General features: G+C 41.7%; 1 protein-coding gene across 3 annotated transcripts in view; it reads left to right on the forward strand.

Moving 5' to 3' along the window:
• The window catches only part of SVEP1 (sushi, von Willebrand factor type A, EGF and pentraxin domain containing 1), a 486,322-nt gene that overhangs the window by 133,026 nt on the left and 336,184 nt on the right, over positions 1–17,112 (forward strand). For all 3 annotated transcript variants that reach the window (XM_073591153.1, XM_073591134.1, XM_073591144.1), the window contains exons 2-3: positions 12,086–12,341; positions 16,017–16,193. In XM_073591153.1, the coding sequence (XP_073447254.1) occupies positions 12,086–12,341; positions 16,017–16,193 (433 nt within the window). The remainder of the gene's footprint in view (positions 1–12,085; positions 12,342–16,016; positions 16,194–17,112) is intronic.

A 17,112-nucleotide genomic window follows, 5' to 3' on the forward strand; every position in this document is an offset into this window, starting at 1 on the left:
CCCTGACTCCAGGGTGTGCATGTCTCCAAGCATCAACTAGAGTTTCTCCAGCCATGCTTCCAAAGCAGGAGGGGTTCCCGGAAAACACCCATGACGATCCAACGCAGCATAAGAAACATTAGAGACCATGTTACAATTACCCAGGAACTGTAAAGTCCCCTCCGCCACCGAGATCACTTACACTGTATCATTTTTAGTTGACATTTAAGCATGTCTGCTCTATATTTTTTTACTCCTGTCATTTATTTGTACTCCTATCATTTGAGTTCTTCAAATCTAGTTCACCTTTCAGGGTTTCCTTATTGCTTCCAAATGTCTTATTTTGAAATGTAGTATATTTATAGTCCTTTGACGTAACAGTTTAAGAAAAAGTTGTTGTACTGTCATGTTTAACATTTAAGAGTATCCCTCAGCGTGTGCCAGAGTAGAATTTTAGCATAGATCAAGGAGTGTTTGACTATTGAGATCTAGCTGCATTTTCTTTTTAGACAAATGATTTAAAGCTGAAGTTTAGGTATAGATATTTCTACATAATTACAGTGGTCCAGCTTGGACCAGTGTAGTAACATGTGTCATACTTACCCAATCCCTGTGGAAGCTGAAAATCAATGTAATAGACACTGCTACAACAGCGATCACAACTAGCATATGGGTACCATGCCGAGCGACTGTCCTGCTGCATAGTGAACACAGGGTCACCTGCTCAGGAGGGGTGCTGTTCAGAAAAGACTTTCTCAATCAATGCAAAGTGTTCTCTGATTGGGCAAAGTGAAGAGGTGGGGTAAAGATGTCACTATCCCCATTCCGTCCAATCAGGGAATGCTTTGCATTCCATGAGAAAATTCAGTGTTCTCTAAATAGTGCTCGTGCCAAGCGGCCAACCCCCTGTATTCACAATGCAGCGGGGCATCCGCTTGGAACAGTTGTGCACACTACAGTGATTTCCAGCTTCCAGGTGTGATCAGCTAGTTGTGGCACATGTTGCATACATTAGTCCAGTGTTTCTCAACCTTTTTTCAGTCAAGGCACCTTTAAAATTATGGACACCATCTCGAGGCACCCCATTCTAAATATAAAAACTCCTCTAATAGTTTTACATAATGCAGCAACATCAATACACGTAGGACACCCAACGTTATAGAGGTGATTTATTCTTCCAAAGCAAACACACTTTTGAAGACTGGTACTGATTAGCAGTCCAATGTTTTTCTTCTCTCTCAGTGTTTCTCCATCACTCAGCTAATGAGACCCCAAAGCTAATGGAGAAAGGCAAGGAAGGGTCAACCAAGGATGATATGCAGGCAATTGGCATTCTCCTTATCAACTAATGATGTCATTGGTCGTTAGGAGGTTGGCAGCTAGAAGGTTGTATTGGTGTAAAATGAAAACCTGTGGCTTTGTGCAATTAAAAGGCAGGTTTCATCCACCCACCAGCTTGTATACAATTTTGGAACAAATTTTTAGGGATTTCGCCAAGGCACTCCTGGAGAAACCTCAAGGCACCCCAGGGTGCCTGGGGACCCTGGTTGAAAAAGTCTGCGTTAGTCCAAGTGGTCCAGTGTAACTATGCAAAAATATTCATACCTAAACTGCATCTGAAAAAGTTTTACCCAAATTTTTCATATTTACTCTTGACCCCAGGTGACAAAGTACATGTAGCACATGGTCCCATTTTTCTAGGTAGTTACTGGGCTTTGCTGGAACTCCCACAAATTGAGCTTCATACTGAAGAGGAGCGTACAGCTAAAAATACAAAATGTGCTGCAACACAAAAAAGCTCTTTTTTGACAAACACCGTATTTATCGGCGTATAACACGTACTTTTTTCACCTGAAAACGGGGTAAACCGTGCCTGTGTGTTATACACCGCTATATCATTTTTTACCAACAGGGGTGGGGATTGGGCGGTCCGTCCCGGGTGCCACCCATTGGGAGGGTGTCGGGCTGGCTATCCCGCCTCTCCTGGCCCTGGGACAGCACTGCCATACTTTAAAATGTTAAGAAAATATTACGAACAGCTGTTTCTCATATACCGCCCCTCCTGTGTCCTCAAGTAACGCTGCTCATTCTGGCAGCTCTCCTCCTCCTGCTCCGCCTCCTCCTCGAGTGTAGCTTTTGATTAGAGGAGTCAATGAAACAGCAGAGGAGAATCACATGACTGTGTCCACGAGCGAGTTTTGTTAATTGAGGTATATAGAAGCTTTTTTTACAATGAGAGTGACACAGGAGGCACGGTATATGAGAAAGGGCTGTCAGTAATATTTTCTTAACTTTATAAAGTATGCTGGCAGTGCTGGCAGTGCATGGGGGCTTTAGAGTGAAAGGAGTATGTGTGTTGTGTGGGGGGTCTGTGTACTGTGAGGGGGGGGGTCCGTGTAATGTGTGGAGGGTCCGTGTGCTGTGCGGGGGGGTCCGTGTAATGTGCGGGGGGTCCGTGTGCTGTGCGGGGGGTCCATGTAATATGCGGGGGGTCCGTGTGCTGTGCGGGGGTCCGTGTAATGTGAGGGGGGGGTGTCTGTGTGCTGTGCGGGGGTCCATGTAATGTGCGGGGGGGTCTGTGTAATGTGCGGGGGTCCGTGTGCTGTGCAAGGGTCCATGTAATGTGGGGGGGTCTGTGTAATGTGCGGGAGGTCCGTGTGCTGTGCGGGGGTCCGTGTAATGTGCGGCGGTTCGTGTAATGTGCAGGGGTCCGTGTGCCATGCGGTGGTCCGTGTAATGTGCAGGGGGTGTCCGTGTGCTGTGTGGGGCGTCTGTGTGCTGTGCAGGGGTCCATGTAATGTGTGGGGGGTCCGTGTAATGTGCGGGGGGTATGTGTGCTGTGAGGGGGTCCGTGTGCTGTGCGGGGAGTTTGTGCAATGTGCAGGGGCTCCTTGTGCTGTGCGGGGAGTCTGTGTAATGTGCGGGGGGTCCGTGTTATGTGCGGGGGGTCTATGTGCTGTGCGGGGGGTCCGTGTGCTGTGCAGGGGGCTGTGGAAAGTTTTTTTCCTGAAACTTCCCTCTTAAAATTAGGGTGCGTGTTATGCACCTGTGCGTGTTATACGTCGATAAATACGGTAGTTCTGCATATTGTTATTTGTTACATGAATCACCAAATGGATCAATGGTGTCAGTGGGAATTGAACTGATGGGTAGAAATTGCTCATTGCTCAAGGAATCCCTAGTAACCTCTGGAGGAACCCTGGTTGAGAAAAGCTGCTCTAAACTTAAAGGTAGGCAATGGAGTTGATTTCCTAAAACTGGAGAGTGCAAAATCGGCCAATCGGCTTCTAACTTCATCTTGTACAGTTAGGCTTTGAAAAAAAAAAACTTGGAAGCTGATTGGTTTCTGTGCAGAGCTGCATCAGATTTTGTACTCTCCAGTTTTAGTAAATCGACCCCACTGTGTATTCGTAGTGCAGATGTCTTCTTTTCTGACCAGCACCCGATCCCTGGCAAACAGCAGGAGTACTGTTTAAGAATGGAAGACAGTCTTTTAGCCACTAAATTTCTGTTGTAATCTAGACCAACCTATGGTTCAGAAACCACTTAAAGAGAAACTGCAGTCTGCTCACATAATTTGTAATAATAATAATTTGTAATACATTTGCATATTATTTTATATATACTGTGATTCTGCAAAAATCTACCTCCATTAAGTCTGACTGCATCCATTTTAACTGTGGGCAGCTGAAGCTGCTGCCTGTTCACTTCCTGGATTTACACAGACACACAGAGGCACACCTCCAGCTCTGCAGCTCTCAGTGGCCCTCTTATGTCTCATCCCCCCTCCTGGCAAACTCTCACGAGAGTGAGAGTGAGAGAGTGAGTTGTGCATGATGTCATAAGCCTGGGCTAATGACCAGACAAGAAACAGGAAGTGGGCTGTATAAGGTATTTACTGGCAGAAAAAAAATGTTTTACTATCCAAAGTTAAAACAACAGAAGCAGAAGATTTAATAGATGGAAAATTGAAAAAAGTTCCACTTTAAGCTCATGGTTAACCTCTTCTCTATATGCCTATAAGTTATTTATTTTAGTTTTCCAATATACTGTTCAATGGCTTTTACTTTCACTGTTATTTTTCTTTAAAATACTCTGGTATGGGATCTATGAGCTATATGATCTGAATACTTTGTGTGAAATTAAAGAATAGCACATTAGGGCTTCTTATAATTTATATGTCAGATTTTGTTTCCTCTTGTAATGTACATACTATGAATAGTGCACATTATTAGATTTGACTACTGAGTGATACTAGTTTATCTCTCCTACGCCAACAGAGAAATGAGAAGAAATGAATGAATTTTTCTAAACTGAATCTAAGTTTAAATCTTTAATGTTGATAGGTTGACATGATGTTCGTGTTATTTATGGTCAGCCTGTAGCATATAGTGATTTTATTTAGTGTATCAGAATAGATAACCTCAGGGCACCAGCATCAGGAAAAAATAACTGGACAGTTGGAACATAAATGTATCTTTTTTGATGTTGAAGAGATTGGTGACACTGTATCACATTTTATGAGATATTTTCTGTTTTGAAAGTAAGGTGAAAAATTGCCTTCTGAACCTAATTTATTGTTTTTAACCTAAAGCATAATTAAAATAAAAAAGAACTCATCAGCCACTAGTACAATGGTTTGTCTATTAGTGGAAAAAAAATTTACGCTGGGTATGCATTCATTAGAAAACCATTACTGTATATGCATTTTCAATACATCTGGCACAAGAACATGAATCTGTGTTAATATTAGGCCCCTGTAATCCTCTACTGCGAAAAGGAGGGTCACTCAGTTGATACTGTCTGTAAATATGTTTACAGAAGGGTAGAGCAATATGATGAACTCTGTACTCTCCAGTCACAAGCTGAGATCCTGGATCAGGCTTCATTACTTAACTGTAGTGTAGCCTACATAGAGGTCCAGGAACAGCCTAGGTTTCTTGCATAGGATGCCTGGATCACAAAATTGACTGAAATGGATTATAAATCCTTTTGGCATTTTCACATATATAAGTTTTAGTTGTGTGTATGCTCTTGGCATGAAGTTTAGCTTTAAAGCAGAACTTTGGCTTCTAGCAATTGGGTGTCATTCAGCCCAGAATATGAGTGGTGGCCGGGCGCATATCTTTTGTGGGGGAAAGCCCCGATAAGATGATGAGTATGGGCAGTAGATTTTTACAATATTTATGTTCTGCTTTAAAACGTCTGGTCTCAAAAACAGACTTGCCTTCAAGGCCTTAAGCACTCCTGACAGGAGAAAAGCAGAGTTAAAATGTGCCTAAAGCTGTGTTTTTCAGATAAATTTAGGCACGCTTTGATGCGCTCAGGTACATCAAAGGTTTGGGTATTCATTAATTTCATTGGCAATAATAGTAATTTATCCTGGCCATTGACATGAATGAATGCTCAAGTGCTAAAATGCCTAGTGTTTAGGTGCATTTCCAAAGTTCAGACATGTTTAGACGTGTCAGGCGTTTTTTCTGTGGTTTTGGTGTGTTCAGATTTCTGCCCCTAAATGCCCCTGCCTTTAAATGCCAATGTGTGCATGGACACATAGGCTAACATAGAGGGGCATTTATGGGCAAATACCTCCAAAAAACGTAAAGTAAATAAAGTAAAACCTCAAACACCTGTAAAACAGGCATTTCACAAATGCAGTGTGCATGAGGCCTTACTCTCACCCCTTTCAAACATATCTGTCCAAGTGACCCACAAACCAAAGGTATGCTATCCTATCAGGGGATCTATAAATCCATAATTAGAAGTGGCACTCATTACTATTGTCATTCAGAGATTCGGATACATTCTAAATCTCTGAATCATCAAAAATGTACTTCCTCTGTTCTCTATTATTTTTTCTCAAAGTCAACTTTTTGGTCTTACAGCTGATACTCTTATCTAAGAAAATTTAAATTTTGTCGCAGGGCTTGAATTTTTCCCCATCATGTCACTTTGACCTCTTTAACACTTTCATTGATGTCAATAATTTTTCAAGGAGACTTACATTAACAACCATATAATGACTATCAGCAATGTCTACACCCCTAATACCAACCAAAGGCAGTTCTACAAATCTATAATCAAAAAATTAGAACCATTCCGGAGCACTACCTTATTTTATCTGTGGTGACTTTAACCAAGTCCCAACCCTAGACTCTTTCAACCCAACTCATAAACAAACCACTGCCCTTTCCACCTTGCTCAAAGACCTATATGATCCATGGAGGTGCTACCACAGTACAGAAAAAGATTACACCCTCTATTTGCGCACGCAAAAGTCCTACTCTCAAAGTGATATGTTTCTGGTTGATAAACACACCCTTCAATCAGTTCAAGAAACCAAAATAGACATCATCACATGGTCTGACCATGCTCCCATTCTACTTAAATGATTCTCTCCTCTCCGCCAGCATTCTTTTTTGGTGAATTTGCAAGAAAGCAGTGCGGGAATTGCTTATGGGAGCAGGACAGGGGTTTGTGGGATAAGAAATGGGTCTCCTGCACGCATATAAGATCAGAGTTATGTCTGAGGGCTTCCTTCCACATTAAATTGCTCTTAAAGGGGGAATTGAGGCCCTTAACATTCAGGGAAGTGATAGTAACGGCCATAGTTAATAGCTGAGAGAATAAGCCTACAGAGGTATAGATATGACACTTGCTAGTTTTGCACTTTTGAAGTCACTGTGGGTTTCAGATGACAAACTTCTCAGTTTTGATGTAACAATGCAGTGGGAGTCAACAAAAGAGAAAACAGGTCAATAAACGTAAAACAGATCATTCAACACTGAATAGAGCGCTTGGCACCTTGTGGTTTTGGGGGAATAAATGTAGTTGACAAGAAAGAACACTAAACAGATTGAGATTGATTCTCATCTAGGACTTAACATTGCTATCAAGATAATATTTTGTATCCGGAACATGGGCAGCTGGAGGTATAATCTGTGGCAGCAATAGCTGCAGAGATTAGTGTAAAGCTGTACGGTTGGAGTTATCTCAACCGTGGGTTTGTGACTGACGTGGATCAGGGTTAGACAGAGGTGTAAAGATGAGATCCCAATTCAGCAGTTTCTTGATGCCCTCCTTTGGCGTAAAGATATTTGTTGTTTGATTTTGGAAGGTCACCACCATTTAGGGGGGAAACCCCATTTATATGCAATATTTTTCTCTCATAGGGTTGCAGTGACTTGGGCAAACTCTTCATTTTTGTGTAGTAGCAGCAGATATATCTGTGTAGAGAGCAATATCGGAGGAGGGATCAGGCAGCCTGGTGTTGGAGCCGGCGACTTCCATGATTTTTTATTTTTTTATTTTTTTTATAGTTCAATTTTTATTACATTTTTTACATTTAGGACAAACCATACAATACTGTACAAGCAGATATGTAGAAAAGAAAAAAATTAAAGAGTAGACTGTATATATACACTTTTATCTTTGCTCTTCTACCTTAAATCACTTTTCTCAATTATATCATTTATCTAATAAACCCTTCTATACAATATTTAGAACTCACCATCCCTACCTCAACCAAAAAAAAAGGGAGGAGGAAAGGGGAGAGGGAAGGGGAGGAAGTGGAGGCAGAAGAGGGGCACAATCCAAAAAAAAAATTAAATAAATAAATTTATTTTAAAAATGTGCATGGAACCTACCAACAATGACAGGGGAAGAAAAACAAACCAAAGAAAAAAAATAAAAATAAATATTTTTTTTTAAAACCCCCTGTAAAAGAGAACATAATCCCTTCCTAAGTTATGTGCAATCGTGTATCTGTTGTAAGTGCATTACATACCAACAATGTGCATGAGGCCTGCCATCAATGACAGGGGAAGAAAAACAAAACAACAAAGAGAAAAAAACAAAACATTTTAGGACCCCTGTAAAAGAGAACATAACCCCTAACTTATGTGCAATTGTGTATCTATTATAGTTGTATTACTTTATGTTTGTGCCTCTGTAAAAGAGAACATAATCCCTTCCTAAATTATGTGCATTTGTGTATCTGTTATAAGTGCATTACATACCAAAAATGTGCATGAAGCCTACCATCAATGACGGGGGAACAAAATAAAAAAAAAAAACATTTTAAGACCCCTGTAAAAGAGAACATAACCCATAACTTATGTGCAAACGTGTATCTATTATAAGTGTATTACTTTATGTTTGTGCCTTTGTCCATATATATTCCATATAAGGAATAAAAAAAAAAAAGATTTTTTCTTTTACTTGAAAGAAATGAATGCTCGCCAGGACATCGTGGAGGACAGAGGCTGGAAGATGATTAGGTTTCGCAATCCTGTGTGTGCGATCAATTGCAATGTCAGCTTGAGTGAGTTGTGGGAGGAGCTTGAGGAAGAGTTATTGTATATAGTGAATCAAATCTGTGGGCTTAACGGTCTCTGGGATACCTCTGAATTATATTGTTCCTTCTAGAACGATCTTCGAGATCTGCCACTTTAGCTAAGTTCCTCAGAGTGCTGATGATATGCTTCACTGACCTGATGGTAGGTGTTGGAATGATCTGCCACTTGCTTTTCTAGGATATTTGTACGTTCCTCCACTTGATCTATTCTAGAAAGTAGGGAGGAAATGGAGGAACGGAGCTCATTGCGGAGATCTCTCTGCAAGGACAGGAGCATATGCTTCAATGTGTGCTCTGAGGCAGGCTGATCACCGGATGGGTGTGCAGCTAATAATTCATGGCTGCTTTCCTGGTGCTGTGTGCCTCCAGGGGCATCCCAGTGCTGCTTTTTTTATAGAGGAGCTTTAGTGGGAGAAGGCACTGGTGATTGTGCTGCCTGCTTACCTCTGTCTGTGGGAGAGCCATTGTGTGAAGCCAGAGCAGGTTCTGTTCTGTCCATTTTTTCTGAGGCATTTGTGGAATGCAACTTGTTCTCCTGTGATCTCTCCTCTGCTGACATGTGAGGAGGAGGATGTGTTGCTCCGATGCCATCTTATGGCTTCTGCATAGCCATTGTGAAGCAAAAATCTATGAGGCGGCGCGAGTTGTGTGTAGATCAGTTATTCATTCTGGACATATCATCCAGGTGCCACATGTACCATCTCTCTCCCTGTGCAGGAAAGCGGGGATGGGAGCTGCTGTGAAGGGATGGTCGCTACAAGTCCCGAGGTTGAGCGGAGCTGGTGAGTCAGACGTCCATCTTGCCCTGCAGCCGGCCAAGCCCCCAAGTCCATAGATTTTAAGCACTCAGCACAGTTTAACGTTAGTAGAACACTCCCACTGTCAGTCAGGAATTCAAAGGTTGTTGGAATGACCTTTTAAGTCCTTTGTAAGCGTATAGTCTTGGCAAATTTTTACAATGTACATATCAACATACGACATACAATTTTTATATTTATCATAGATAAAGTAATATCCCATAGATACAGCGGGTAAAATAAGTATTGAACACGTCGTCATTTTTCTAGGTAAATATTTTGCTAAAAGAGTCACCACATGTAGGTACAATCCATGCAATCTATACATACAAAGTAACCAAAACAAATTAGTTCAGAAATGAAATTATGTGTAATAAAATGGAATGACGCAGGGAAAAACTATTGAACACACGAAGAAAGGGAGGTGCAAAAAGTCATGGAAAGCCAAGACACCAGGTGAAATCTATCAGTAATTAGAAAGCAATCCTGCCCCTTGTCATTGCAAATTAATATCACCTGGTTTAGTCTCAACTGATGGCCTATAAAAAGGTGTCTCATTACCAAAGTGTCACACAAGAAACATCTCATAATGGGTAAAAGCAAAGGGCAAAGGGCTCTCTCGAGACCTTTGAAACCTTATTTTTTCAAAACATACTGATGGCATTGGGTACAGAAGGATTTCTAAACTTCTGAGTGTTCCAGTGAGCACTGTTCATAATTCAGAAGTAGAAAGAACATAATTTCACCATAAACCGGCCTGGACCAGGTGCTTGTTGCAAGTGAAAAGAATTATCAGAAGAGTTGTCCAAGAGCCAAGGACCACTTGTGGAGAGCTTCAGAAAGACCTGGAATTAGCAGGTAAAATTGTTTCAAAGAAAACAATAAGTAATGCACTTAACTGTTATGGCCTGTATACACGCTCACCACGCAATGCTCCATTGCTGAAGAAAAAGCATGTTGAAGCTCATTTTAAGTTTGCTGCACAACATTTAGACAAGCCTAGGAGAATACTGGGAGAATATAGTCTGGTCAGATGAGACCAAAATTGAACTAGTTGGATGCCATAATACACACCATGTTTGGAGATCAAATGGCACTGCACATCACCCCAAAAACACCATATCAACAATGAAGTTTGGAGGTGGGAACATCGGGGTGTGGGGCTGTTTCTCAGCATATGGTACTGGCAAACTTTATATCATTGAAGGAAAGGTGAATGAAAAAATGTGCCAAGCCATTCTTGATGAAAATCTGCTGCCATTTACCAGATGATGAAGATGAAATGAGGGTGTACATTTCAGCAAGACACTGATCCCAAACACAAAGCCAAGGAAACTCTCAATTGGTTTCAAAGAAAGAGAAAATAAAGCTGCTAGAACAGCCCAGCCAATCATCTGACCTGAATCCAATAAAAAAATCTATGGAAAGAACTAAAGATCAGAGTTCATAGAAGAGGCTCACAGAACCTTCAAGATTTGAAGACTGTTTGTGTAGAAGAATGGGGAGCAATGCATGCGACATACATACAGGAGGCGTCTTGGAGCTGTCATTACCAACAAAGGATTTTGTATGAAGTATTAACTACATTTCAGTTGGGGTGTTCAGTACTTTTTCCCTGTGTCATTCAATTGTATTACACATAACTTAATTTCTAAACTTATTTGTTTTGGTTTCTTTGTATGCATGGAATGCATGGGTTGTTACTGACATGTGATGAAAATTTCATGTGAATAGCACCTTTAGAATTATATTTACCTAGATAAATGGTGATGTGTTCAATACTCATTTTACCTGCTGTATCTAGCAACAATAGCAAACCTTATTCCAATGTTATATATTCATATATTTCTATGTCTTATTATGTAACATGAATGGAGTAACCTACAATGCATTTAATATTATGCAAATCCAAGCATTCTTTCCTCATGAACACTTTCCTTTCCAAGCTTTGTTTTTTCTTTTTTTATTAGATGTTTATTTATATGTTTTTGGCCATATAAAAGAAAAGAAAAATACAGTCATTGACATTACGTCATGACCAATGGTATAAGGCTACTCAGAGCCCAAAGTATTATTAACAATGTACAGAAGATAATGTACAAGGTTGTAACAGTACATTAAAACACACACACACACCCTCTGCTCTCCCACTTTTCAAACCTTAAAGGGGTTGTAAACCCTTGTGTTTTTTCACCTTAAGGCATCCTATGCCTTAGGTGAAAAAACACATGGCAGTGACCGTCCCTCCCAGCCCCCTCCCCCCTTTTACTTACCTGAGTCCCGTATTTCTGTCGATGGAGACGCGCTCCCTTTCTCTCCACGGTGTCCTGGCTCTTGATTGGATAGATTGATAGCAGCGCAGCCATTGGCTTCCGCTGCTGTCAATCAAATCCAATGACGGCGGGCACCGGCGAGGGGGGTTAGTGGGGCCAAGTCCGGCATTTGTGTCTATGGGCGCAAATGCTGGACTTGGGAGCGCGCTCCAAGTTAACCCCCCCCCCCCAGGCTTCTCTTAGGGGGTTATCTGATGCGGGGGAGGAGCCGCGAGAGCTGCCAAGGGGACCACAGAAAAGAATGTTCACGGCTACTCTGTGCAAAACGAGCTGCACAGTGGAGGTAAGTATGATATGTTTGTTATTTAACAAAAAAGAAACGAGCCTTTACAATCACTTATATATAATCTATTACTCTGAAAGTTCTGATGTTTGCATGGAAGTTCATGGAAGTGCTTCTCAATTCTAATCTTCAGCAGCTGGCAGTAGTACATGTTTTCTAGACTTTAAGGAGCATTGGTAATTAGTATCAACTCGAAGAAACACACACATTATCTAATCTGTGGTTCTGAAAAAAAAAACACTGTTGAGGGCCAAATATCAGTTTTGTGTTTCCCATATTCATCTGACAACATTCATTCTATATTCAGTGTTTCATTGGTTGATTTTTTTCTTTACAGCAAATACTCAGGCACTCCCGTAGTGATTCAGACAAAATTATTTTCCTTATCACTGATGGCTACTCAAATGGCGGGGACCCTAGACCTGTGGCTGCCAGTCTTCGGGAGCTTGGAGTGGAAATCTTCACATTTGGAATATGGCAGGGCAATATCCGGGAGCTGCATGACATGGCATCTCAACCAAAGGAAGAGCATTGTTATCTGTTACATAGTTTTGCTGAATTTGAGGCACTGGCTCGACGTGCATTGCATGAAGGTATATTCTTTATGTGTATCTTTTTATTACAAAAAAAATTTAGGAAACATGTATAATACAGTATATTCTTCAAGAAGTCATGTTAACCTAATCTAACCTAATTCCTATTGGGTTGAATTTATAGACATTTTAAAAAAAAAAGAAGAAAAAAATGAGAAAAAAACAATATATTAATATGGTGAAAAGAGTAATTAGTATAACATTTTTTTGATGAAATATTGTTTATCAAAGACTTTAAAGCAGACCTAGCATCAGGCATATTTTGTACACATTAATGCATACAAGTTAAAGTGGTAGTAAAGTTCTGGATAGAAAAAAAAAGTTCTCCTTGCAAGCCATAATGTGCTGGTATGCATTGCATACTAGCACATTATAAAAGTTTTACCTTGAAACAAATCTATCTAGCGGTGCACTGTCATTGCTGACAGGGCTTCCATCTTCACCCAGTCTTCCTTTCCGGGTTTACAGGCTGCAGCCGCTTGATTGGCCGAGCCGCATTGACGTCACTCCTACGCATGCATACAGGAGTCTTGGCTGCAGCACACAGCTCTGAAGGAACGCCGTGTGTATGCCATTCCTTCAGAGCACATGCGCCAATGATGTCACTGGCTGCTGCTCGCTAGAATATCTTCTAAACAGTGAACAACAGGTAAGCTTTTTTTTATAAGCATACCTGTAGGTAAAAATAAAAAAGGACAGTTTACTTCCACTTTAAAGTGGAGGTAAACCTCATTCATGAAATTTGACCTAGGCATTATATATCTGTAGTGTTTACATCTCTCTCTCCAAAGCCCTAAGTGTCATGTCTTTCTTCTGCTCCGTTGCTCTGTTATCAGCAGAGTCACTTCTAACAAGTTATCTGACACATGAGATAACAGCAGCTGAAAAGTTGTGTCGGGAGGGAGCTTAGAGGTAGATTAGCAGAGAGCTTATCTATTCAGATTAAAGCTCTGCATGTCCCTTTCTTCCTCTGCCTATGTGGAGGGGGGGCAGTGTTGCCAACTCCCCCCTCCCTCCCCCACCGAAGTGAAATTTACTGACAGGACACCAAAATTTACAAACAATGACAATAATTTTTTTTTTTTGCTGACAAAAAATCATGACATTTATGGCAGAGCTACACTTTTTTTACTGACACTGCAAAAAAGTACCTAAAATGGCAGTTTTCAGTGCAAAACAGTGCACATATCAATATTTAAACTATAAATATGTAGCTTGTGCTATTAGTAATGTGTGTATGTTAAACAAAAGTCAAAAATTGTTTTTTTCCATTTACATGAAGGTCAGATTAAAGAGGAGTTCCACCCAGGGGGTCGGGTAAAAAAAAAAAAAATTAAAAGTCAGTAGCTACAAATACTGCAGCTGCTGACTTTTAATTGGACACTTACCTGTCCCTGGGTCCAGTGATGCGGGGGATCGAAGCCCTCGTCTCCCCCTCCGTTCAGTGGCGCCGGCATTGCAACTGTGGGCGCCGGGCTGTAGCTTCACAGCCTGGCACCCACTGTGCATGCGCGAGCGGCGCCGCGTGCCGTGATTGGCCGCTCAGTCAACTGGGACCTGTAATGGGCCCCAGATGATTGACAGCGGCGAGGGAGCAGAGCGGAGCCCTTCCTGTGCCGAGGGGGAAGTGATGTCACCAGCCCAGGCACTGGAAGGGGCAGACTACGAGGGACCCCCTAGCAACAGGCATTTAGAGGTAAGTTAAAAAAAAAAATATCCAAATTTTTTTTTTTTTTTTTTTTTTTAGGATTTTTCAATTATTTTTGTTTTTTTGAGTGGAACCCCACTTTAATATAACCCTGCCAGCACCAAATTCACTCATATATCAGAGTGTGTAGGATTCCCCCTTATAGTGCAAGGCAACTCTGATGTTAAGGGGAATGCTGCAAATCATGATCTAAGGGGGAACTCTGATGTAAGGGGGGGCTTTGGTCACCACATTATATCAGAGTCCACTGTATTCCCCTTTACATCAGAGTTCCCGCTTACATCAGGGTGTGCAGCATTGTCCTTTACATCAGGGTCCGCCGCAGAGTTCTCCCTTGCACTTTAAGGGGGAATCCTGCAGAGTGAATGCACTAAGGTAAGGGAGGGGGTTACTGATGTAAGGGAGAACCATTATATCAGTGCCCTCTTACATTATTGTATTCACTCCCCCCTTACATCAGTGACCCCCCTACCCCTAAGACTGACCTAGCGGCGCTATCACTGACCTCCTCTCAGGTGCACTGTGCAGACAGGGTACAGGAGGTGGTAAGAAGCTGCGGACAGGGTACAGGAGGTGGTCAGAGGATGCAGACAGGGTACAAGAGGTGGTCAGAGGATGCGGACAGGGTACAAGAGGTGGTCAGAAGATGCGGACAAGGTACAAGATGTGATCAGAGGATGTGGACAGGGTAGCAAGAGAGACTGTGAGTATTGTGATTTTGTACAATCTCACCACTGCCATTCTTGTCTGGTAACTGCTGCCTGTGTCTGTCTGTGGCCATCACATAGATAGCAGCCTGCCAAGCAATGGGTGTATGTTGCAGGCCAGGGGTCTGGTGGTGGGACTCACTCTAAGTTCAAGTTGGCTTGTATGCATGCACAGCTTCACGTCCCTCACTCACCAGGGGCTGCAGCCAGGGCTCAGTGCTGGCCAGTGGCACTGGTCAGGGCCTTGTATGTCTGTCCGGGGGATCGGGTCCACGCTGTCCATCTCTCTCACGGTGCTGCTGCCGCCAGTCCTCCGGCTCCACTGCACTGTCCACTCTGAGGCTCCCCCATCAGCCCGCTCAGCTCCTGGAATTTCAAAGGCCGGCAGTGGCTTGCGGCATGACATCATTAGACACGGGTGGCCCAGGTGGCGCGGACTCAATTTTGGATAGTCTCGGCTCGGGGATTTCGGAAACTGCGCATGTGCAGTTCTCACCTGAGCCTGTCGAAGCTAATTTTGCTGGCACTTTTCTGCTTTTACGGGCAGTGCCCTGTTTTTACGGGCTGCCCGTAAATCTACGAGGAGGTTTGCAACACTGGGGGGGGGGGGGAGTGGGCCTTGCCTCCAATCAGCTCTCACACAGTGTAGGCCCAGACTCCCCACCCCCCCCCCATGTGCTGCTGAAACACGAAGAAAGATTTGTAACATGATCTGCACTTTTCAAAGGGTGTAGAAAGGGTTGGCAAGAGATCTACATGTAAATCTTTTGTAGGGAGATTTGTTTAATCTCTGTGTACCTGGGGCAGCTCATTTCACAGGGTATAGGAGAGGGTTTACATCCACTTTAAGGAATTATAAGTCTAAAGCTGGCAATAGATAGATCAAAATTTGTATTTCCAGGTATTTATTACTTATTATAGAGATCACAGTACTCCCGCTGACAATGCCTTTATCTGCTTTTCTCTCCAAAAGCGCAAGACTTTTTTGTTTAGGCATCACCCAGAGAAATTACATAATCATGTAAATTAAGGTGCCTGTGCACTTCTTGGTTGTGTTCACAAATGTCTGACACAGATCCACCATGCCTATAGTTTATCTGATTCCATTCAGTTTCCCAATAACACTATGTTCCATATACAAACATCAGTTCAATGTATTCAGACCTCCATATGGAAATTCTATTTACCTGGAAAAAAAATATATATATATAAAATAAATATATATATATAAAAAACTATCTTTGTTTCCTCTGATTACAGATCTACCCTCTGGGAGTTACATTCAAGAGGACATATCTCATTGCTCTTATTTGTGTGACGCCGAAAAAGATTGTTGTGATGTTATGGCAAGTTGTAAGTGTGGTACTCACACTGGCCAATATGAATGCATTTGTGAAAAAGGATACTATGGTAAAGGCTTACAGTATGAATGCACGGGTGAGTACTACATGAAATGTTATAAAATTAGACATTATACTGGCAATTCAAATTAAAACTTGTGAATCCTGTGCTTAGTACTGTCCCAGCTGACATTTTTTTATGTGTAATTCAGCAGCATCTAAAACACTTTACAGAGACATTGCGTTTTATGCATAAAAAATAAAATGGCACTAAAATACAGGTGACTTTTGTAGCAGCCCATTCAGTGTTAAATTTGATTTTCTAACCTCCAGTACACATAATGACCAAGAAATGAATTGGCTGCTTTGATCAAGTTTTTATATATGAGTCCCTCTTTTCTGCCTTGGAGAGACTGTGGATGCAAGATCTTCGGTAGTCATTAGTCAGTCTTAATGCACGATGATATAGGTGTATTCTTTGTTAAGATTATTTAAGTTAGCAGTTCAGAATCTGACATATAGAAATATATCTGTACTATCAGTATTAAGCCTTGTACACACGATCGGACTTTCCGACGGGAAATGCTCCATGACAGGCCATTGTTGGTAAATCCGACCGTGTGTACGCTCCATCAGACAATTGTTGTCGGACTTTAGGCCAACAAATGTTGGCTAGCAGGTCTTCAGATTTTCCGCAGACAAATGTCTGTTGTCCGATTTTCCGAGTGTGCGTATACAAGTACATTTGACAAAAGTCCAAAGTACAAACACGCATGCTCGGAAGCAAGGAGAAGCCAGAAGCGGTCGGTCTTGTAAACTAGCGTTCGTAATGGAGCATTAACATTCTTGACGTGGCAAATTATGAAATCTCTAAATGCAGCGCACAATTCTTTTTTAATGGGATAATAATGAAGCTGCTTTGCTGGTAATACTGATGGAGTTATTGCAAACTAATTTTCAAAGGCTTTTTTTTCTAGTGATATCAAGAATAATATGATTATGCTTTTTTTTTTTTT

The sequence above is a fragment of the Aquarana catesbeiana genome, linkage group LG01, assembly GCF_042186555.1.
Source record: "Aquarana catesbeiana isolate 2022-GZ linkage group LG01, ASM4218655v1, whole genome shotgun sequence".
Taxonomy (NCBI): Eukaryota; Metazoa; Chordata; class Amphibia; order Anura; family Ranidae; genus Aquarana; species Aquarana catesbeiana.